Source organism: Micromesistius poutassou (genome assembly GCF_964030765.1).
Source record: "Micromesistius poutassou genome assembly, chromosome: 6".
Lineage (NCBI taxonomy): Eukaryota > Metazoa > Chordata > Actinopteri > Gadiformes > Gadidae > Micromesistius > Micromesistius poutassou.
Genome location: NC_140276.1, coordinates 13,371,778 through 13,395,172, shown reverse-complemented (window position 1 = coordinate 13,395,172; position 23,395 = coordinate 13,371,778). Strand labels below are relative to the sequence as shown.

The following is a 23,395-nucleotide window of genomic DNA, read 5'->3' as shown; positions in this document are numbered from 1 at the left end:
TAATGCGAGGATTCCTTGATATCAGTCCTCTCTGGGAAATGATGTATTTTCACCATTCTCATAACACAAGTGGTGTTGTTGTGACTGTATGTGTGTGTGTGTGTGTGTGTGTGTGTGTGTGTGTGTGTGTGTGTGTGTGTGTGTGTGTGTGTGTGTGTGTGTGTGCGTGTGTGTGTGTGTGTGTGTGTGTGTGTGTGGGGGGTGGGGGGGGGGAACCGGTTGAGCAGAAATATATGAAAATCAAACTCAAGACACAGTTGTGACGAGAGGCAGGAAGGTTATTGGGAATAATCCGAAATCTCCCCCCTTCGACGACTCGGTGGCAGGTGGCAGGTGGCTTCATTTCCTGTTTGACAGGAAATTGAGCCGATAGGGCCCCCGCTGATGATTCTTGGTCTCATTATTTGGGCGAATAAAAATCGCGCGACAGGTCCACGGACTCCTGCGACTATAATAACTTTAGACGTCTCCGCCGATGGCTCTTGACACGCGGTTTGCGTCGGGCGAACGTCAGCCCATAACGGATTTGAGAGCCGGCGGTATGACACAGCTCGGAGCGACAGCGCTGACAGAGACACACGTTTGTTATGAAAAGCATTTCATCACTTTGGATCATTTCAATAATAAAGGCTTGTTTTTTTTATATTGTTTAACTCATGACCGATAAGTGCGATTACCGGGATGCAAATCTAGCCCCGGGAAGGTAATATACTCGGATGCAAACACAGACATGCACAATAAACACATTCACCAACGCACAGACAAACAACGCAACAGAGACACGCCATTTAGAAACCCTCTTGTGCGGTTCTGTCTGCAGGAGGGGGTGATCAACGTGTGATTGGGCTGACAGGAGAATGACTTGTGGGTATAAAAACGGCGTGATGTTTAGCGGCTGTGTTACATTTCTTCCAATGACTATATTAACCATTAACCAAAAGATAAGCAGATGCGTTGTAGAAAGAATCACAGCTGAGCTGTGCTTGTGTGGGTGTGTTTAAGCATGTGTGTGTGTGTGTGTGTGTGTGTGTGTGTGTGTGTGTGTGTGTGTGTGTGTGTGTGTGTGTGTGTGTGTGTGTGTGTGTGTGTGTGTGTGTGTGTGTGTGTGTGCATGTGTCAGTTTGTGTTTTTCAGTTTTTTGGCCTTCAGTTTGTATGTGTGTGTGTGTGTGTGTGGGGGGGGGGGGGGGGCATGCGAGAGAGAGACACAGTCACACAGATAAAGAGAGAGAGAGAGATAAAGAATGAGAGAGAGGTACCATCTGGGTTGCCATGTGCAGCTGCGTTTCCTTGGAGCAGCATCCCAAAAACTCAGCTGTTACCAAGACAACCCCACGCCCCCCACCGCGTACCTGTCCCCAACACACACACAATCACACAAAGAGCATCTGACCCATCTGATTACATTTTGGTATGAATGGGAATGTAAACACACACAATCACATACACACACACACACAATCACGCACACACAATCACACACACACACACACACACACACACACACATACTCACGCGCACACACACACACACACATGCAGAAAATAACCTCAACCCCTGGGCAAGGTGATGTAGAACTCGCCCAAAGTTTGCTGATGACGTGTGCTTAAGCAGGGACAACACACTCCCAGTAAAGCAGAAGAGCTCAGAATAACAACGCCCCCCCCCCTCCACCGCGCCATTAAAAAGCCATGCATTAGGACACAGCTGGTTTCCATGACGGAGCACATGTCACGTTTTGCACGTCTAAAAGGCTGCCGTTGTCCGCCGGGGCCTCCCCTGTCAGAGCGCGCGTGTGTAACTCCTCCGTGTGAATATGGAGCAGAGCCCCGTCGGGAGGAACGCGCCAGAAGAAGGGATTCAACGTGAAAAGACAAAGCGCGCGCGCAGGGTTTATTTCACCTCATTGGGTCACATGTATCCACCCTGAAGGGCCCCCCCCCCGGTAGTGCTGTGTACGTCCGCACGCTGCGGTTGTTTTCTGATGCGTGACGCACAGCAGTACCGCGGTTAGAGGTGTGTCTCGATGGCGGGGAGGGGAGAGGCTGTGGGAGGGGGGAGACCCTGAGAGGAAAGGGAGGGAATCAGACATCAGAGAGGTGATTGGGTACTGAGGAACAGAATACTGAGGAATACTGAGGAACAGAGTGAGAGTGAGACAGAGAGTTCAGTCGTAGCAATGGCAGTTGCCTGCACAGATAAAAGCAAAGCAACATGTGTCTGTGTGTGTGTGTGTGTGTGTGTGTGTGTGTGTGTGTGTGTGTGTGTGTCTCTGTCTGTGTTTGTGTGTGTGTGTGTGTGTGTGTGTGTGTGTGTGTGTGTGTGTGTGTGTGTCTCTGTCTCTGTCTGTGTCTGTGTGTGTGTGTGTGTGTGTGTGTGTGTATATGAATGAATGTGTGTGTGTGTGTGTGTGTGTATGTGTGTGTGCGTGCGTGTGTGTGGTTGTGCATAAGAGAGAGGAGAGTTTGTTGAAGGGACAATTAAAAAAGAAGCAACCAAAGTGTAGAACATGAAAAGGCTGAGGAGGTGTAGATGAAAGGAGACGGGGAAATATTGTGTATCTTTGTCAGCAGCGTTCTGCATGTAGTCAGCCAATAGCAGACCAGGATTTACATTTGAGGAAGGAGGGCCACTTCAACTGCAGAGATTGTTGGTAAAATACCAAAGTAACCTCTCAAACATCAAAGTGAGTTATGTGAGTGTGTATGAGAGTGGGACGGAGAGCTCTACATCTCTGTAATGGGTCCCTGAGCCAGGGCTAAACACACATTTCAGTCAGCTTGTATCAATCTGAGGAGCTTTTCTCATTACGGACGACAGACACAATCCTGTAACCGGGGACAAGCATGCTGTCAGCCCATTTATTTTGTCATCAAAAAGTGACTCATCCGCCCTTTAACTGAATAAGTGATGAGAATATAATAGTATATTACCGCCACGACCTCCAGCATGACCACCATTATAAAAGCAACACTCTTTTACCAAAACATCCTTTAGTCAGCCACCAGTTACTGCAATCAGCTGGGCTGCTGGACCCTGGCTCTGGTCCTGTCAACATACCGGGGAAGGGCAGAGTCAGGTCAGACTTCTGGGGCTAGGCCTAGCTATTGCTGCAGGGGGATGAGGTGCAACCGTACACGCACACACACACACACACATGCACACACGTTGTGGCCACACACCCACGCCTGTGCACTCACGCACACGCGCACACAGCAGCATGGTTGATCATTTTAATTACCAAAACATGCTGGGAACACAAACACACCCTTGGGGCAATAATCAATTACTGTAGTGAAAGAACTAACAAATGTACACACAAATACTACATAATTATGCACATAGAAAGGATAATTTTCTGTAGTGTTTGTGCGTGTGTGTGTGTGTGTGTGTGTGTGTGTGTGTGTGTGTGTGTGTGTGTGTTCTCATACTGCACTGGTGATGGGCTTGCCTCAATAAAGTATAAACACCATCACACACATACACAAATACACACACACACACACACACACACACACACACACATAGAATGATCACCTGGATGGACTTCTTAATACATGTCTGTCTGTCTGTCAGTCTTTATCATCATTGTACTAAACTGATGCAGATTGCTGACAAAACAATAAATATAAAGATACTGGAGCCCTCACATCTACACACACACACACACACACACACACACACACACACACACACGCATTGATTTAAAAAGCATTTTGAACAAGCATATAAATGAGGTCCCTGCAGTGTGGGCGAACTGTCAATAGGTCAAGCGCTTAGCTGTTAGCAAGCAACGATACATTAACACACACCCACACACACCCTTATGTAGATATACTGACACAGACACACTGAAAGGGCATTTAAGCATTCTACTAGGATGGTGGCTCAGTGCTGAAGAAGCCATCATCATGATTATATTGTGGTCTATCATAATTAGCCGCTAATTGACTGCAAAACGAGCAAGCACTCGGAATGGCCATTAAAATACAACATCATCCTCATCATTGATAGCTGTAATCAAACCAGCGGCGGCGTCAAGGTCTTCGCAAGGCGGGCTGGGGGAGTTTGCGCGTGTGGTGCATGGTTGCGTGTCAATATTTGTACTTTTTCGATTTCATTAGCGGATTACCTTCGTGTTGCATCTAGGAATATTGAATCAGCCTGCGTTGGATTCCGCGTTGGAAGTAATTGAATGTTTCAAAATGCAGCCCACACACATCTTCAGATGTTCCTTCAGTGGAGTTATGAATAAAGCATTTGTTACCCAGCGGCTGATTGGCTGGCGTATGGAGACACTAACAAGGCACTGGGATCTGTAAGTACTCCAGGGGCCCTATCTTGCACCCAGCGCAATTGACTTTCTACACCGACGCATGTATTGTTGCTAGTTTGCCGGCGTAAAGCTGAGTTTCCCCCGCAGCAAACTCGTGCCACTACACGCGCCCTGGGATGCGTGTCGGCAAAATGCAGAGGCGTGTTCCTGCGCAAATGATACTTGGTGCTATTTTAGTAATCCAAAAAGCAATTGCGCCACTGACTGGCAAATACCTGGTCTAAATGCACTAGCGGATAGCGCAGCTTGTGTTGCTATTTTGACGTGCAATGGCAGGTCGGAACTGCAACATAAGCTTACACACACGTAGGCTATACAGAGCACAAACATGCAAACGAATAGCCATATTTTCTCGACACAGACATCGTGTACAAGCCCATATCTTTTAGGATTGATGAGTAATTGATCGTGAGAAAACATTGTTTTACCGCGAGTGAGTGTTTAAAAGAATGAATGAATGCGGGTGATGTTGGGCGCACAGTTCAACAATATGTGTGCACCTATCTGTTCAAACAAACGCAAACTAAACACATAACACAGAATACAGTCCATGTCAGTCCACAGTCCATATAGGCTGCTTACATCAGGGCGCTCTGGAGCAAGCTCAAATCTAATGGCACAAAATGGCCACAGCTCTGGGTCTCCGTCAGTTGGATGTGGGGCAGGGGGGGAGGGGGGGGTGTGTAATGCTCCCCGTGTCGTCCCGACAACGCACTCCAGGGCCCCACAATTGGGGGCAGTTGGCAGGTTTTCACACACTGTGAAAGCACCATCTGTGATGGGGGGGGGGGGGGGGGGGGGGGGGGAGACGGGGGGGTGGCATTTAATCTGTCATTTCTGGGGGTCAATAATTGCAAAACCTCTCAATGTATCCTCAGCACAATCCATAACATGGAGCTTATATATTTTCACCATCTCTGATGTGTGTGTGTGTGTGTGTGTGTGTGTGTGTGTGTGTGTGTGTGTGTGTGTGTGTGTGTGTGTGTGTGTGTGTGCACGTGTTCTCATACTGCACAGGTGATGGGCTTGCCTCAATAAAGTGGGTCAGAAACCAAGCAATCACACAAACGCACACATACACACACACACACACACACACACACACACACACACACACACAGGCACACACACAATGATCATCTGGTTGGACTTCTTAATAATCAGCATTTTAGAAGTCTGAATTTTCCCTTTATACTCAATGCCTGTCTGTCTTGTTGTCTGGTTGCCTGTCTGCCTGTCTCTCAGTCTTTAACATTATTGTAGTAAACTGATGTAGATTGCTGACTAAATAAAACCATCTGTGATGGGGGGGGGGGGAGGCATCAATAATTGCAAGCTTATACGTTTTCACCTTTCACCGACGAAGACACAAGAGAACATATGGTGCGACATCATTTAGAATACGATGTGCACAGACCCACGCACACAGAGGAGATATGCGGATACAAGAAATGTCACATTATATTTTTCATTTAATTCACCGCCTTAATTATGATTGCTGTCGTGGTACAGCTTGAGAAAAATTGCTATATTAAAAATAAAATATGTATTGCTTTTCTTCCCTGTTTGTATGTGTGTGTGTGCGTGTGCGTGTGCGTGTGTGTGTGTGTGTGTGTGTGTGTGCGCCAGGCATGCCTCTGAGCCTGGACTGCAAGGCGTTCTTCGGCTACAGTGGGGAGAACAGGAGGCCCATCATCTACTGGATGAGAGGAGAGAAGTTTGTGGAGGAGCTGGCAGGCCACATTAAAGAGAGTGAAGTCAGGTGAGCGTCTGTCTGTGTTTCTGTCTGTCTGTCTGTCTGTCTGTCTGTCTATCTGGCTATCTGTGTTGCTCAATGATGAACTTATAAATGTATTTTCACAGATACAATCGTGTACCTCTATTACATTTCTGTGGATGCAGTAGCAGAAGCAAAGACTACAATTCAGATTTCGGAGGAGTTGTGGTTGTTGGTGGTAATGTGCATTTTATTCGTACATTTGTTGATTCAAAACGCAAGACTCATAACATGATTTTTATTTTAAAATGAAAAACGTCCCACAAAAAGTCTTCCTACAAACAAATATCCATTCCAGAAAAATGAGACTTAATTAAAAAAATGTACTTAACTTGAACCATCTAATGAAAATGTGTTTTATAAAACCCACACTCTGGTTGTCTACAAGCCAAACCTCTCCCATGTGTTCGAGTTTGAAATGTTAACTTTATCCTTTATATAGCATTGGCAATATTAATTAAATCTCATTTCAGCATACAGGTTTGTGCTGTTAAATCGTTTCTGGAACAGCTTATTGGAGTATTAAGCTGCGCCATACAATTCACAATGTCGGTATATAATTTGTTCCCCCGGGACTAATGAATCTTCAAGAGTTCTTTGACACTTTTTTCTTAACCTTTCTAAGATATGATTAATACTAATAATAAAGTGAGATTGAATTCATTCTCTCCCCTATCGGGACCAATTACATCTGGCTCTATTGGGACAAGCATGCTTGTCTGCAGGGCGTCAAATATCATTAAGAGCGACCTGCTTCGTCGCCATGGAAACGGGGCAGAGTGCACACAGACGCGCTCACTCTTTGAGCCGTCGTGGAGTGGGGGCCATCAGGGGGCGACCGCAACCCCCCCCGGCCCCCCCCCCCCCCCCCTCCGATGAGGAGCTGTGCAGCGCTCAGAACCGTTGAATAGCAGACAGGGCGCCGCACACATCCCACTGCGTTTGAAGTCACGCGCCGTGTGTTCAATATTTTGGCAGCGATTGGATGAGGATTCTTTGCAGAGCTGGAGGTTATTGAGCGACGGCGTTTGATGGCGTTGGACGCATGGGGCGCCTTTGTTCAAGGTTCTTTGTGGGCGGACGGCGGGTCCGGTGCGTGGGCCCCTGTGGAGGAGGGAGCCGGTCCTCCAGGGTTGCTGGTTTCAATGTACCCTGGAAATCCAGAGTTTTTGCTCAGCGAGTCACTCTGGGAACGAGCAATATACTCACTCCCCGATTCCCCTGGCCCAGGACATTAACCAATCACATCGGTGTATCTGATATAGGCGGGCCAAAAGCGTTACTGTTTTACCGACCGGATACGGCAAGAGTCCTATCTATTGGTTAGCTCCGCTGGTCTGGATAGGTCACCCCATGTATTCTTCTGATTGGTCGTAGTGTTATTCAATTGTGGAGCAGTGATATTTTCAAGGACGACTCTGAATGCTCACGTGTTCGTAGATCGGCCTACCATTTGGTACAGTCCATTGGGGGGGGGGGGGGGGTGGGGGTTGGGAGTCTGATCCATCCATCCAACATCTGTGTGGATACTCCTGCGTGTGGGGGTGTCACTAGTGGGTAGATTAAGAAATGGTTTGTGTCCACATCACAACTGCTGCTAAAATATGTTCCCTTTAATGTTGTCAGAACATGATAGGTTGTAGTCCGGATGGGTTGTGAAATCGTTTTGGGATGCTTGTAGAACAACAATGGAAATTCCCTGACAATGGAAAGACCCTGACCCCTGACCCCTGACCCTCTCTCCCTGACCCTGACCCTGACCCTAACTCTGACCCTCTCTCCCTGACCCTCACCTTGAAGGCCAATTTCCACCAGAACCGTCATGGAAGCGTCACGACAATAGAAACCATTATAGTCAATGTAGGCTATTCCACTGGATACGGCAGCGGCACGGCACGGAACCGTCCCCAAACCGGCACTTCGTTTACGATACTTGCCTCTTCTATTTTTGAAAGTTGCCGGTTCGCAGCCGTGTCTCAGAGCACTTCTACAGCCGTTCAGTTTGCATTTGCTCATGAATATTCATGAGCTCACATCGACCCCTATGCAATTCACTAACAGTAATATTATACAGTCTATCTATGGTATCAATAGCTAATCAGTGGCACTTTGCTAATGGGTGAATACTACAACAATAACGATGTAGGATTTGCTACAGGCTCACAGACAGCATTACTTATTTTAATCTAAAAGCTTACCCGTTTGAAAACAGTCCAACACACTACGCTTCGATTTCACCCAAGGCTGAATAAAAAGTACATGTTTTTCTAAATGTTGGTCATCAACGAGGTTGTAAAGTAGTAACTTCGGGCTCTTCTGACGTGTTTACGATCTTTATTCATTCATTGCGCCGCCGCCACTGACGGGGATACTCTCTGATATTATGAATCTTAAAGACTGCGTCGGGTCTCCAACTCGCTGCTACTTCAACAACAAGTAAAGACTCGTAATGTGGGGTTTATCTTGGCCATGGAGGAGAAGGAATTGGGGGAAAGGAACTTTGGCTTTGACTCTGAACAGCGACAGGAGGAGAAAGGGATTGTTGTCGTATGCGGACTCCCAGAGGAGCTCCTCCGGCCGATTGATACATTAACGTTACGATAAGTCAGTAATGAGTTCAGTCAGAAGTGAACAGCTGAAATATGGATGATGAATTGTTGATCATCGAGGTGGAAAAATCCTGTCCAGTGACGTTGCAGCCGTAACGTGTCCGGACCGCTTCCAGCGGGGATTGCAGTGCGGAAGACAGCCGCTTCGCTGCCGTGACGCTGCCGTGACGCTTCTGGTAGAAATTGGCCTTGACCCTCTCTCCCTGACCCTGACCCTCTCTCCCTGACCCTGACCCTCTCTCCCTGACCCTGACCCTCTCTCCCTGACCCTGACCCTGACCCTCTCTCCCTGACCCTGACCCTGACCCTCTCTCCCTAACCCTGACCCTAACCCTGACCCTGACCCTGACCCTCTCTCCCTGACCCTGACCCTGACCCTCTCTCCCTGACCCTGACCCTGACCCTGACCCTCTCTCCCTGACCCTGACCCTGACCCTCTCTCCCTGACCCTAACCCTGACCCTGACCCTCTCTCCCTGACCCTAAAGCATTTCAAATGTTTCACATCTCACAAAACGTGCTAATACGCTTGTCTGAAAACATACCCTCAAAAGCCTGGCGATGTTTCTTGAAAACATTATATTATCTCCACATACAGAGATTAGGTCAGGTCTGGCTCTCAAAGCGTGTGGTTCGGATTGAAGATGAGACTCGTTTGAAGGTGTAAGTGAGCAAGGTCAATTGTTCCTCTTCTTCTGCCCTGGCCTGCTTCTCTGAAGCCGTGAGCTGTCTCTCTCCAGGCTGTTTAACAACTCAACACATTCAGGGTCGTTTACGGGATTCAAGTCGTATCCTCCAAGTTTCTGCCTCTAAACTTTAAGGTCCTGTTATGTAGTGCTAATGTAAGGTTTGTCCATTCGGAATACGTGTAGCGAGCTCATACATATTCTAACTTGTTAAATAAAATATTCCAAGGACGTATTGATGCATGTGTTTAGCAGTGGTGCTATGCTTAATTCTAAACACACAAACACACACCCATGTGCGTGCGTGCGCACACACACACACACACACACAAACACAACCATGTAATTCTGTATTGATTATTAGAAAACATAATAATGTATGCTTATGCATATATATATATAACATCAATTACATATGGTAGGCTATGTTCATACTGCAAGTAAAGTTGTGTGTTTGCATGTGTGTGTGTGTGTGTGTGTGTGTGTGTGTGTGTGTGTGTGTGTGTGTGTGTGTGTGTGGCTCTATTCGTCATACTCTCTTATATTATTATTATACTCACTTTATTTTTAACCTTTCTTTGATGTGTGTTCTCGTTCTGTCAGTTAGTGTGTACGTGAACACAAACTCCCCCCACCCCCTGGTCATGTGATCACTCCTGGTCATGTGATCACTCCATGTGTGTTAAGGCACTAGACCCGAGAGACACAGATACACTCCGTAACTCCTAAGCCGTCCGCCCACTACCTTGTGGGGCCGTGACCCTGCACGGTCGCTCTGCTCATTCTTTTCTTTATTCCATCTTACTTGATGTGCATGTGGTGTTCTGAAAATCGATTCTTTCAGATATTTTTATTAGCGTGGTGTGTTCTTCTCGTTTTGAGAATGCACAGCAAACAGACATTAGACTGAGAAACATTTGTCCGACCTAAGCTGCTTTGTGCATTAGGAAGATGTATGTATGTATGTATGTATGAAGTCACATAGGCCTCCAGGTAAGGTAATTTACATTTAGGGTCATTAGCAGACGCTTTTATCCAAAGCAAATTACAATAAGTACATTTGGCATAAGAAGGTTAAACAATATATCACTGTCTGTATAGTAAGGATGTTCATAGAACCAAGTGCCAAACACTTACCATCGTTAGATTAAACCATTCCCCGTCTACAACAAAGATAGCTAGGATAAGATGCTACACAACTAAGTACAATAAGTGCGTACATTAAGTGATCAGAGCGTCTGTTTCTTTGTTTTAGGGTTTCCACAAGGAAAGGCCAACATTGTTTAGTAGGAGAACAAGGAAATCAACCTTTTTGATTATATAATTATATGCAAATAATAACAAACACGCAATCGAGAACTGAGGGGTGTTCCACAAAGCCGGTTTTATCACTTACCCAGCTAAGTTAACCCAGGGTTAGCGGCAACCCTAGGTTTTCCGTTCCAAAATGACCACGGCATGTAAGTTGCTATGGAAACATATGCTCTCAATCAAACCTGGTCGGAGCAGGTTTTGCGCAGGTTAAGTTTGGAAGATAACCCGGTTTTGCTCAGAGTAGGCTATTTAAACCCACGTTTATCGCAGCTTTTACGTGTTCGCCTATTGATATCGGAGCGCAAATAATTTGTGCAATTCACAGAGAGATTAATTAGACCACGGCTCGACATATTGTCCTTTCCGGATGACTTTTTGCTGGAGAGATAGGCTATAGTTTTTCACGTGATTCTTTGATATATTTAAATAGCCTTCTCCAACCCTACATTGCAAATGTTACCAATCGTGGATCTGCCCTCAGTTCACTACAAACAATTTGCATAGCTTTCCGTTTTTTTGCGACGGGTAGCTTTTTGTACAGTGTAGGAGATGCTGAGCACATAGGCAAAGCTACCGTCTGCCGCTCCGTGCGTCTGTCTTGCGCTGAAGCGGTTGTTGCGTAACTTCATGGAGTTTCACTAACTTGCAGGTCAGCATTATCTACTTTAAGTGTTCCCAAATGGCTCCGAAATTATCCTTGTTGACTTTTCATCTGGGTGTTATATTTCAGGATTTCCTAATGTAATTGGGTGCATTGATGGCACACATCCAATGTGAGCAATACATTTCAACAATTTCCTAATGTAATTGTTGCATGCGCCGTCCTCCACAATATAGCCACTCTGCGCAAAGAGATGCCTCCCCACTTTACCCGTTCCTCGAGGAGGAACACATTCGCAAATGTTTGTAAGGGCTGACAAAGGATGCGAGACCACATTTGCAGAAATCATTTAAATAAATAAAAATAAAAAAAACACTTTTCTTCCATCATTTTTATTCTTTAGTTGCTGAGGGAGGAAAAAGAATAATTAGTACCTTGATCGGTAAAATATGCGGCCCGTTTCGCCATTTTGATCAGGATTTCCATGATCCATACATCATGTCTTTATAGGTTTGCCGTGAACGCGCACAACCCTGTGTTAACCAACCCCGTGTTGATTGAACTAATTCATAACCGGTGCTGTGGAACCGACAGCTCTGGGTTAGTCGGCACAGGATCGGACAACCTAGAGTTCAGCGTTAACTCTGTGTTTGTTAAACCTCCGTTCTTGGAACACCCCTCTGTACTGTGTGAGTAGTGCGATGTGTGTCCGACACAAGCACACAAAACAATCACTTATTTTCTTAGGCTGTGGCGTAACGTTTTAGAGAGAGAGAGACATATTTGTTTGGACAATGTATTTCCCAGAGTGCCACATGATGTCCTTGATATTGTGGAGCCAGACTTTAGAGCAAGGCTAATCAGAAACAGATCTGCCCTTTTAGAACATGCTGTTTTGTTTAACAAGCAAATATCGTCAAACTAAAATCAATGCAGTGCGCTTCTGTCTGAAGCTTCACTAGCCGTGTTATTAAATAGTTACGGGAATGAAAGAATAAAAACTAATCAAGAAATTAACCACATTGCCTTTAGCATGGCAAACAATCACAGACACAAAAACGCTCAGTATTGTTTTACTGTTAGGCTTATATATATTGATCTATCTATATATATATATATATATATATATATATATATATATATATATATATATAAACATATATACATATTTATAAAACGGGGGGCCTAAATCAAGCGATCTGATTGGTTCCCAACTGTTGTATATTGAGCGTATACACACAGCTATGACGCCCGTTAAGTTTACAGAGTTCAGTATCACTCCGCGCCTAACTCTAACTGTTGTTTATGTATATATAAAAGCGATAGCGTAGTTCACTGAAGCCTAAAAAACATGTTGATTGCTGGAGAGGGTGGAAATGTTGTCACACGGCACACGGTCGGCAATTTAGCCTACTATCGAGTTCGAGTGAACTAGATAGAAGGCTAAATTGCCGGCGAACCAAGCTACCGTCTTTAGCCTAGCCTTCTCTCTGAAGGACGCTACAGTGTGTTGCATAGCAACCGCCGTACACTTTGCCGGCAGCCAGGAGGAACTACTTTTTTGTATTCGTTAAAAAAAATGCTTTTCCGACTTTCTAGCTTTTTCAAAATTGAGGGTGTCTATGACTTTCATTTCGCCATATTTACGTAACCGTTTTATAAAAGCAATAGATCACTTCAGTCAGTGATATATGGTCATTATACCACAGTGAAGGGGGTCGCCGCCCCTCCGCTGCGCGTCGGGACGGACAACGCCCCTTAACTGTGGTATAATGAGCGTATACCACAGCCTGTCGTGATCTATTGCTTAATTATATATATATATATATATATAAACACACATATATATATTGCAGCCTACAATTGTTTGTTAATTGTTAATTGTTTTTCACACAGTTGCCGTGGATCCACCGTACTAGAACACTTTCCTACACGCTGATTAGTGGGAGCTCACCTACTGATAAGAAATAGGTAACCTACTAAGAAGAAGAGAAGAAGACCTACTAACTAGTAGTAGGCTACATAAAACAATCCTACCAAATTGTTCAAGTGATAACAAGTAGCTGCTTTATTTCTAGGGCTTAGACCTGCCCCAACTTTTGTCACCGCCTCAATCACTTCAAGTGTGGTTTTCTCGCCAAACTTCAGAGAACACGTCCCTGCTTGATGAGCCCTGGGTGGATACTTTTATTCTTTTTTTTCTGGCTGCAGTAAAAAAGTGATAAAGTGCATGTTTAAAAGATTAGGATAGGAACAAACTATATATATATATATATATATATATATATATATATATATTCTAAACCAACATTAAGCTGCTTCTTATCCTAGGAGGTGTGCCTCGCTTTGCCCTCTAATCAGCCTGATCAAACTCAAATCATTAAGGATTAGAAGTTCCTTGTTTCAATTGTATTCTGTCCGAGTCCTGGTAGCTCACATTCTCAAGCACTTGCACTTGCACGCACACGCACACGCACACACACACACACACACACACACACACACACACACACACATGCACATGCACGCGCACACAAGATAACCTCGAATAGAGTATGTACTCATGTCAAATTAAAACTGCTCATGCATTCTCAAAGAAACTAAGGAAGCTAATAAAAGCCAGGAGAACAAAGCTGGGGCTTAGAACTGAAATGCAGAGGGGATTAAATTGGCTCCAGGTGTGGTGCCACGAATAAAACAAAGTAGCAATACTATCATTATTCTTCAGAATTGTGGAAATACAGCAGCAACAGAAGAGGAGTGAAAAACAGCACTCGGATAGAAGATAAGAAACAGTGGATATTTTTACCGGTATCGGCAAAGAGGAATAAATATTATTTCAAGAATTCATTACGCGAAAGGTCATTGCAGGAAAATAACCCAAGGTAATAATTAAGTGGTCTCAAAACACAAACAAAAAAATGATCTTTGTTTTTATTGCCTGTGTTTCTTAGTTGCCTCGGAAACTAGACAAATCTCCTTGCTCATGTTTGATTTGCTCTGGGACATGCGCCGCCCCCCCCCCCTGTGAAGACAGACCCACAGCCGCCCCCGACCGGTTCGGACCGATCCAACTGTTCATCTGATACTGGGCGCTGATGTGGATCGGTCTGTTGAATCGCCCTCTCTGTTTACTGTATTCTCTCTCAAAGAGGAACAAACCACTGCACTTTGAGCTTCTGGCGATAGAAAAGATGTGCCGTACTTCCTACAGGATTTGGTACGATTTTGATTTCAGCTCAGCTCTACGTCACACGTTCCACTGCTCTGATTGGTTCTCGGTCTATTCAAGCGCGTCCAGAGGCGTTGGGATCGGCGCCCGTTGATAACTCACCGTGGAAATCAAAGATGAACTGAGAGGTTCCAGACTGGTACACATGTGCCAATCGGTCTATCACTGTCATGCTTTTCTCTAACTACAATCCTTAGACTTTCTTTCACCAAATCCGAAATGAAAAGTGGGGCTTGTTTATGAATAGAAGGAGTGTTTGTGGGGCACTTAGGGTAGGTAAGGAAACAGCATGTCTCTGACCTTAATGAAAGCATATACAAGAACAGGTGGCCAGAGGCTTAAGGCCTGGTGTGAAGAGAGAACCGAGAGAGAGAAAGACACTGGATTGTATTTCAGCGTGTGTAAGTGTACACCCAGACCAACACAAACATAAACACACACAGGGTCCAAGTGAAGCACCTGCCACCAGCCCAGGGTGGATGGATTTGACAGTTTGGCATGTAGAACACTTCATCTTATTAAAAGACATTATTGGCCGGTAGATTATTACAATCTGGCAGATAAAAAGAAACGATTCTGGAGCCAGCCCTGCACACACACACACACACAGACACACACACACACGCACCTACGCATGCACGCACACACACACACACACACACACACACACATTCGCACACAGCTTTGCTTTGATTAAACCCTATTAAGCATTTGTTTTCCATGATTTCGTGGATTACTGTTCGATGAAGACGTTTCGATTCACGTAAAAGTAACATCTTCGGCGAGTTCAAATGGGGTCCTACGGCGAAACAATGGAGACTCCGCTAAAAACAGGTTCACCATCTCAAAATACATCAAGACACGTTGTCGGGAAAAAAAGACATGTCCCTACAACTCCTCCTTTTGATGGACGACTTCAAAAGACGACATCAAATTGGCATTCAGAGCATATCTTACTTTCTTAATAGGATGTGCTTTCAAGGACAGGAGTGTATTAGCACGGATAAAATACACAGGGAAACACTCTTCTTGAAGAGCGAAGCAGTCGTTTATGTGATGATGAATGGAGCTGGGCTAAATGCTTCTGTTTGAAGCATTAACCTTCTAGTATGGACAAGGCAGCGGCATTCCATTCACCAAGGAAGCTAGGCCAATAAGATATATAATGCTGTTTTCTTGGAATACTTGAAATATGATAAGAAAGCACTTTGACTCGAGGCCAGATGTGATCCATATCACGGTGTCTTTGTGACGAATCCACTGTTTCTAACGTCCCTCCCTCTCCCTGTCCCCCAATCCCCCTCTCTCCGCCCGTGCGTCCCTCTGTCTGTCCGTCCGTCCCGCTGTCCGTCTGTCCGTGCTGCAGGCTGCTGAGGGAGTACCTGGGGGAGAAGGAGGTGCAGCTGTCCCTGACCTTCGACGCGGTGGAGGAGGCGGACCTGGGGAACTACTCCTGCCACGTGGAGAACCACATCGGCAAGCGCAGCGGCAGCGCCATACTGCAGAAGAAAGGTAGGGGGCGTTGTCTGTCTGTCTGTCTGCCTGTCTGTCTGTCTGTCTGTCTGACTCTGTCTGTCGGTCGGTCTGTCTGTCCCTGTGTCTGTCGGTCTGTCTCTCTGCCTGTCTCTCTGTCTGTCTGTCTGCCTGTCTGTCTGTCTGTCTCTCTGTCTCTCTGTCTCTCTGTCGGTCTGTCTGTCTGTCTGCCTGTCTCTCTGTCTGTCTGCCTGTCTCTCTGTCTGTCGTCTTGTTTGTCTAAGACGGCATCTAGATGCCACCAAACTCTGTGAATTATGACTGACTAGTATGACTATATATATATATATATATACACATCATATCTTTAATATATGTACCTCTTTTCACCCTTATACTTTATCCGACCTCCTTTGGCTGCTTTCCATATCATTGTTCCGTTGGGTTGAGTTGGGAATATACTTCAAATCTGTGTCGGATTCTAATGCTAATGCTGCTAATGTTCTCGCTAAAAGCCAAACACCACTTGCTCTAAAAGCTGCATGAAGTGTGAATGAAGATCAAGAAATGTTGCCCGAAGGTACGAGCGCAGTGCCGTCCGCGCTGAAACCACGCCGGCGTCGCACGCGTGAAACGAGTTGGTCGGAGTTTCAGGCCAGACGAATGGAACCAAATACAGCAGAATATCCCTCGTCTCTCCGACCGGCCGCTAGGTCACCTAATTGACCTGTCGCTAAGTCACGCCCCCTGCCGTTACCATGACGAACTCGGACAAACAAACCAGACTCGATAACAAAAACATGTGGAAAAATGTCAGCTGACAGCACATCAAAGCAGGTTTTGGACAAGTTTTGGGCGAAGAAGGATTTAATTTCTTCCAGGATCAATCGAAAGGGACTACATTATGCTATGGAGGGGTATATTTAAGCAATAGATCACGACAGGCTGTGGTATACGGTCATTATACCACAGTTAAGGGGCATTGTCCGTCCCGACGCGCAGCGGAGGGACGGCGACCCCCTTCACTGTGGTATAATGAACGTATACCACTGACTGAAGTGATCTATTGCTTTTATAAAACGGTTACGTAAGTATGGCGAAATGAAAGTCATAGACACCCTCAATTTTGAAAAAGCTAGAAAGTCGGAAAAGCATTTTTTTAACGAATACAAAAAAGTAGTCCCTCCTGGCTGCCGGCAAAGTGTACAGCGGTTGCTATGCAACACACTGTAGCGTCCTTGTGTCACCAATAGGCACAACTCACCGTGTGCCTATTGCTTTACAACATTTCCACCCTCTCCAGCAATCAACATATTTTTAGGCTTCAGTGAACTATGCTATTGCTTTTATATATAAATAAACACCAGTTCAAGTTAGGCGCGGAGTGATACTGAACTCTGTAAACTGAATGGGCGTCATAGCTGTGTGTATACGCTCATTATACAACAGTTGGGAACCAATTAGATTGCTTGATTTAAGCCACCCGTTTTATAATCAAAACTTTAAAATACATACAGAAGGTAACACGCTTAAATTCAGTTGGTATTCTGGCCTGCCGCACAGTCTGATCCACATTACACACTTTTTCTTGTCCCGTTGTGGCTTGGGAAAAGGGATGAAATATACCCCATTCTGCAGCCTCTCAGGATACCGACTGTCTGTGTTACATGTTCCCCAAGCACATCCTTTGACCATGTTTATTTTTTTTTACACAAACAACATACATCCACCATTAAATTGTTATATTATGCCTCCTCCCTGTTGGTTTCAATGGAGTTGTCCGAGCCGTTGTCTGAGTATAGTTTAGGCTGGAATGTCATTGGCTCATCTGCGTTCTAAGGGCGGAGCTTAGCGACAGGTCAATTGCATTTCTTTCTCTAAATGAACACGACCGAACGTGAAAACAATGTGCCTGAGGGGGCCGTGGCCCCCCCCGCGGACGCTGTGACGTCAGCCCGGGATTACAGACTTATCGCTCGATGTGTCGTCAGCGTGCCGGCAGATACGTGTTCATCAACGCCGTATTGACAGAACTGCTAGCAAACACGCAAACAAACAAGTGAATGGGTTATTACATTTGATTCATTACGGCAATAAACGATATCCGCTAATACACTTCAATCAGGAGGGACTAGTATTTAAAATGAACCACAACTTTTATCAACAACACGTGTGGCGATCGGACACCATCAAATGATTGGGGATGTGATCCCCTGATGGTGTCTAGACGCTGGGGGTGGAGGTGTGACTGTGGATGTGATCCCCTGATGGTGTCCAGACACCGGGGGGGAGGTGTGACTGTGGATGTGACCCCCCTGAGGACCTAACTCGGCCACTAAGAGACCCAGTCCTTGTGTTCTACAGGAAACAAAGCCTTACCAGGAATGATGCCCCTATTCTCCTCCATGGTCAAACAAACTTTGATAATAACATGAATGTACCAAAGAGAAGGCTTTTCAAAACAGTGGAAATGGATGTCCTTAATTCAGGTTCATCCAATGTGTGCTCAGTCTACAGCATTAGTGAAATGAAGGATTTCTTCATTTCACTTTGTTCATATTTTAAACCCAGGACCAGAAGATGTTGGTAGGACAGCGTTGACGACCACACACCTTCTGCATGTCACCGCCCCGATATTATGGCCTGCCCTCAAGACTTTTGAGTGTACACTTGAATCCACCACAACCAACAAACCAGGAAACAGTTAGTCCAAGCTTTAAAACCCCAGGGACAGACAGAGAGAATGTGTGTGTGTGTGTGTGTGTGTGTGTGTGTGTGTGTGTGTGTGTGGTGTGTGTGTGTGTGTGTGTGTGTGTGTGTGCCTGTGTGTGTGTGTTTTGGAGGGAGGGGGAGTTGAGGGATGGGTGGGATGTCAGAAGAACTGAACTGTGTACTCAACCTCTGGCCACGAGCCATGGGGCTTCAATGGCCTTCCATTGCAGACGTAGGTAGTAGCAAGAGAGAGAGAGAGAGAGAGAGAGAGAGAGAGAGCAGGAGAGAGAGAGAGAGAGAGAGGGTGAGAGGCCAAGATGGCAAGAGAGAGAGATGGCGAGAGAGGCAGCGAGAGTGAGAGACAGAGAGAGAGGTACAGGAAGGGACACCGAGAGAGAAGCAGGGACGAGAGAGAGAGAGGGCGAGATGAGGACTGATGACAGAGCGGGTGGGGGTTAAATGGAGAGAAGACAAAAACAGGGAGACGGTCAGGGAGAGGGAGCTCGGGGGTTACATAAAGCGATAAGGATAGATTGTGTGTGTATCTATGTGTGTGTGTATATCTGTGTGCGTTTGTGTATCTGTGTGTGTGTGTGTGTGTGTGTGTGTGTGTGTGTGTGTGTGTGTGTGTGTGTGTGTGTGTGTGTGTGTGTGTGTGTGTGTGCGCACACAAAGAGATGGAGGGAGAAAGAAAGAGGTCTCTCTCTCCTTGCCTGACTCCTGCTGAGTGCCTTGGGTGTGGAATCTATCTTACTATACTTAACTAAGACCCTAAGGACACACACACACACACACATATACACACACACACACACACACACATATGCATACGCATCAAAGTGTGTGCTGGAGCCCATGCAGACACACGTGCGCAAACATGCACGCACACACATAGTCCGTGTGTCAGAATGAGGTCAGATGGAACTGGAAGGTCGCCATTACTTAACACTGTAATCACCTGTCCGTGTGTCCGTGGGCCGTGTGTGTGTCTGTGTGTTTGTGTGTGCATGTGCGTGCGTGTGCGTGTGTGTGTGTGTGTGTGTGTGTGTGTGTGGTTGTTCTGTGCATACACCCACAGTGTCACACATTCCCTTTGGGAGATATTAGTCCTAATAGGACTGTTTTAGAGTGAGAGAACTCATGCCCCAAAGGAGACATATGCACGCATGCGCACACAAACACACACACACACACACACAGACACACACACACACACACAAACAGAAACACACAGACGGGCCCCCATCACCACGAGTGCCATTGAGCACCATTACCAGAGCATATACAGGGGTACTTACTGTAAATATATACGCTGTTTGTGTATGTGCGTGGGGACTTTATGGTATGACGGTCACGCATCATTACACTTCCAGGATCGGCTGTTCTGAATTCCCCTCTCCTATCGATGTGTTCCCGGTTCCTCCCCGCTCTTCCTCCTGCTCCACCGCCTCGTCCCTCCTCACCTCAAACCTCCGAATCAACTCGATCTGTGCTCCTCGTCCCAGCTACAGTCTCAAAGGGCTTTTTCGGGTCACATTAACCAACGGCCGCTACAGGGCTGTTTATGGGTCCACGTAATCACGCAACGCAAGGGGGGTTACGGACCCCTTACGTGCGTGCGGACCCCTCCTTGCGTCCACACCGCTACGGGCCTGACGCGCGCCTCCCCAAAAAATTTTGTAACCTTCCGTCGAGGCCGACGCAGCCGCAAGGGCTGTGATTGATCCCGCTCACTAAAACCCCCGATGCAGAAGCATAAAGGTTCACGACTGCGTCGTTGCGCGGTCGTTGCGTTGTGTGAACGGGGAGCCATAAACAGCCCTTTACCCTTAGCCCTCTGAAGAGCAAGGGGAAACTCCCTTAACCTTCAGGGAACAAACCTTGGGAAGGAACGCAGAGTCCCTTCTAACCAGGGTCGGTTCAGAGCGCAACGGGTGCTGTCATGGGCCGACATTATGGGAGCGCGACGAGCAGAACTCCGCCCCCCTTTGTCACTCATCTCCCTCCTCCTTCTTCTCTCATCCCAAAACGTTTACGTCTCATTTAGCCTCAGACTGTAGTCCCCTGCATTTGGGCACGATGGTGGTCACCCCCCCCCACTTGTAGCGTTAAAGCAAACAATCCTCCCGAGAGACGGGTGACAGCCAGTCGGAGGCTGAACAGATAAGATAATAAGATAATACCTGATCTGATCTGTTCCCACACTGGGAACTCCTGAGCGGTGCTCATTTGATGAGCTTTTCCGCCGCAAAGCAAGCTTCCGATTGGAGCTACTGACCTCAAAATGGAGTCAAATATTGTGAGCATTAGCAGTTTGCTTTTGGCTGTCTATGCCTTGTTTGTGCTGTGTACTCTGTACCCAGAAGATACTCACAAGCAGAGGCTGAATGGCTAAGTTGGATAGAGCAGATTTTTATCGGCTTGCTTACTCATCTATCTATTTATAAATATATATGTATATGTGTGTGTGTGTGTGTGTGTGTGTGTGTGTGTGTGTGTTAGTTAGATAATGCATTAGGCTTGCAGCAAACAGAAGTCATGCACACACACACACACACACACACACACACACACACACACATACAGTCTGTGCCCAAGTACACACACACACACACACACACACGCACAAGCACCTCCTAGCTGTGCACTGGGGATACTGAGAGAGGAGAGAGAGCAACTTGTAACGAATAAGCGGTTGAAATAAAATGGAGGATGTGAAATTAGAGCCAAGTGAGAGGAGGTTTAGCGGAGAGGGATGGATCTGTAAAGAAAGGGAAGAAAGAAGTGGCCCATTCTAAACGTCTCATTACTAATGGAAGCACTCTGAGCTAATTTTACTTCAGAGCAAATATTTGGCAACTCTTGAACGTAACTATTTTGCCTCGCCCAAGGACATCCATTGAGTCTCTTTCCGTCGTTCTCCTCCCCTACTTACTACCTTATATTCTACATTTTTCATTTGGATAGCCGCATCCTCTCTTCTCCGTTCCCCGCAAATCAGTGAAGGCGGAAGCAGCAAACGGTGTCGCAGAGACCTCTACTGGTGGAGAGCATTAACTGCAGCTGCGTGGCCAATATTGTCCGAGTAAAGGCTTCTTGTGACGGACGTTATATCTCCCATGGAATAATATAAATCAGCCCAACGTCTTATTGAGTTCATAGAGGACCGACGCCCAAAGACTATTATTAAGTGCTTGCCTTTTTTTTTTTTTAATACAACCAACGTGCTAAATGTTTTGTGTTGAATGCAGTAGAGGTGGAGTCGAGAATAAAGTTCTCACCTTTCCGTATATGCACCACCTCTTCAAACTTACCCAGGAACTTTGAAGTTTGAAGTTTGGGGATATATTGGTTTGCTGCTGCTGTGCTGAAATGCAATTTTGCTGACCACATAAACAGTGCGGTGTCTGCCTGACCTTGTCCATCTATACAGGCCTGGACGGTGAGAGGGAGGAGAGGGGGTACGGGGATTCATGTGTTCATAGTGTACACACTCGCCGCACGTCCCATCATCGATAACTCACTTTGAATTGACCGTTTGTGTGTGAAAGGAAGGGACACAGGGAGATAGGAAGCAAATGTGTGCGTGTGTGTGTGTGTGTGTGTGTGTGTGTGTGTGTGTGTGTGTGTGTGTGTGTGTGTGTGTGTGTGTGTGTGTTTGTGTGCGTGCCACCACACACACACACACACACACAAACACACACACCCACCCCCAGCAGCAATATATCATGTTTCCCATGGTGTCATTCAACAGCCATTTCCCATTAATCTCCCAAACACTCATATTGCCTATGATAGCAGTATCTGTCACTCACACACACACACACACACACACACACACACACACACACACACACACACACACACACACACACACACACCTGCACACAGTATCTCTTGAGACTTTTTTGCCAGTAGCGATGTCTATTCTTTCAGCATTGTTATCTTCCGTTCCATCTTTCTCATCATCATTACCATCATCATCATTAACATGCACACATAATAGCCCTGATCATCTACACCTCCCTCTCTCACTGTCACTCTGTCTCTCTCTATCTCTTTGTCTAAACCCTCTTTCTCCCCCCCCTCTCTCTCTCTCTCTCTCTCTCTCTCTCTCTCTCTCTCTCTCTCTCTCTCTCTCTCTCTCTCTCTCTCTCTCTCTCTCTCTCTGTTTCTCGTGTCTGCTGTCCTTTGCCATTGCGTTCTCTCACTCCCTTTCGCTCTGACTCTCCTCTCTCGCCTTATCTTGCTTTCCTGCACACTATCCCTCTCCCCCCATTTCTTTGTGTTTCTCTTTCAATCGCTCTCTCTCTCCCTCTCCCTCTGTCTAGTTCTCCCTCTCTCTCCGTCTCAAGATTAAAGATTCAAGGCTTTATTGGAAGCCTGTGCAGTGCTGAAGCCCAAACAGTAAGAATAAGTAACATGCATCAGATCCAAAACACCAGTCTCTCTCTCTCTCTCTCTCTCCCTGCAGACATGTACCGCCTGGAGCTGGCCGGCGGTCTGGGGGTGATCCTGCTGCTCCTGGGGGTGCTGACCGCCATCTACAAGTGCTACAACCTGGAGATCCTGCTCTGCTACCGCCGACACTTCGGCAGCGACGAGACCGAAGACGGTGAGAGCACTTCCTGTACCAGGAGGAATTCACACCAGCGTA

At 46.3% G+C, this 23,395-nt stretch overlaps 1 protein-coding gene across 1 annotated transcript in view; it reads left to right on the top strand.

The window, feature by feature from the left end:
• The window catches only part of il1rapl2 (interleukin 1 receptor accessory protein-like 2), a gene marked incomplete at both ends in the record, with an annotated part of 108,093 nt that overhangs the window by 71,489 nt on the left and 13,209 nt on the right, over positions 1 to 23,395 (top strand). Inside the window, 3 exons of the mRNA XM_084469616.1 lie at positions 5,965 to 6,097; positions 15,920 to 16,065; positions 23,213 to 23,353. Of these exons, the coding sequence (XP_084325742.1) occupies positions 5,965 to 6,097; positions 15,920 to 16,065; positions 23,213 to 23,353 (420 nt within the window). The remainder of the gene's footprint in view (positions 1 to 5,964; positions 6,098 to 15,919; positions 16,066 to 23,212; positions 23,354 to 23,395) is intronic.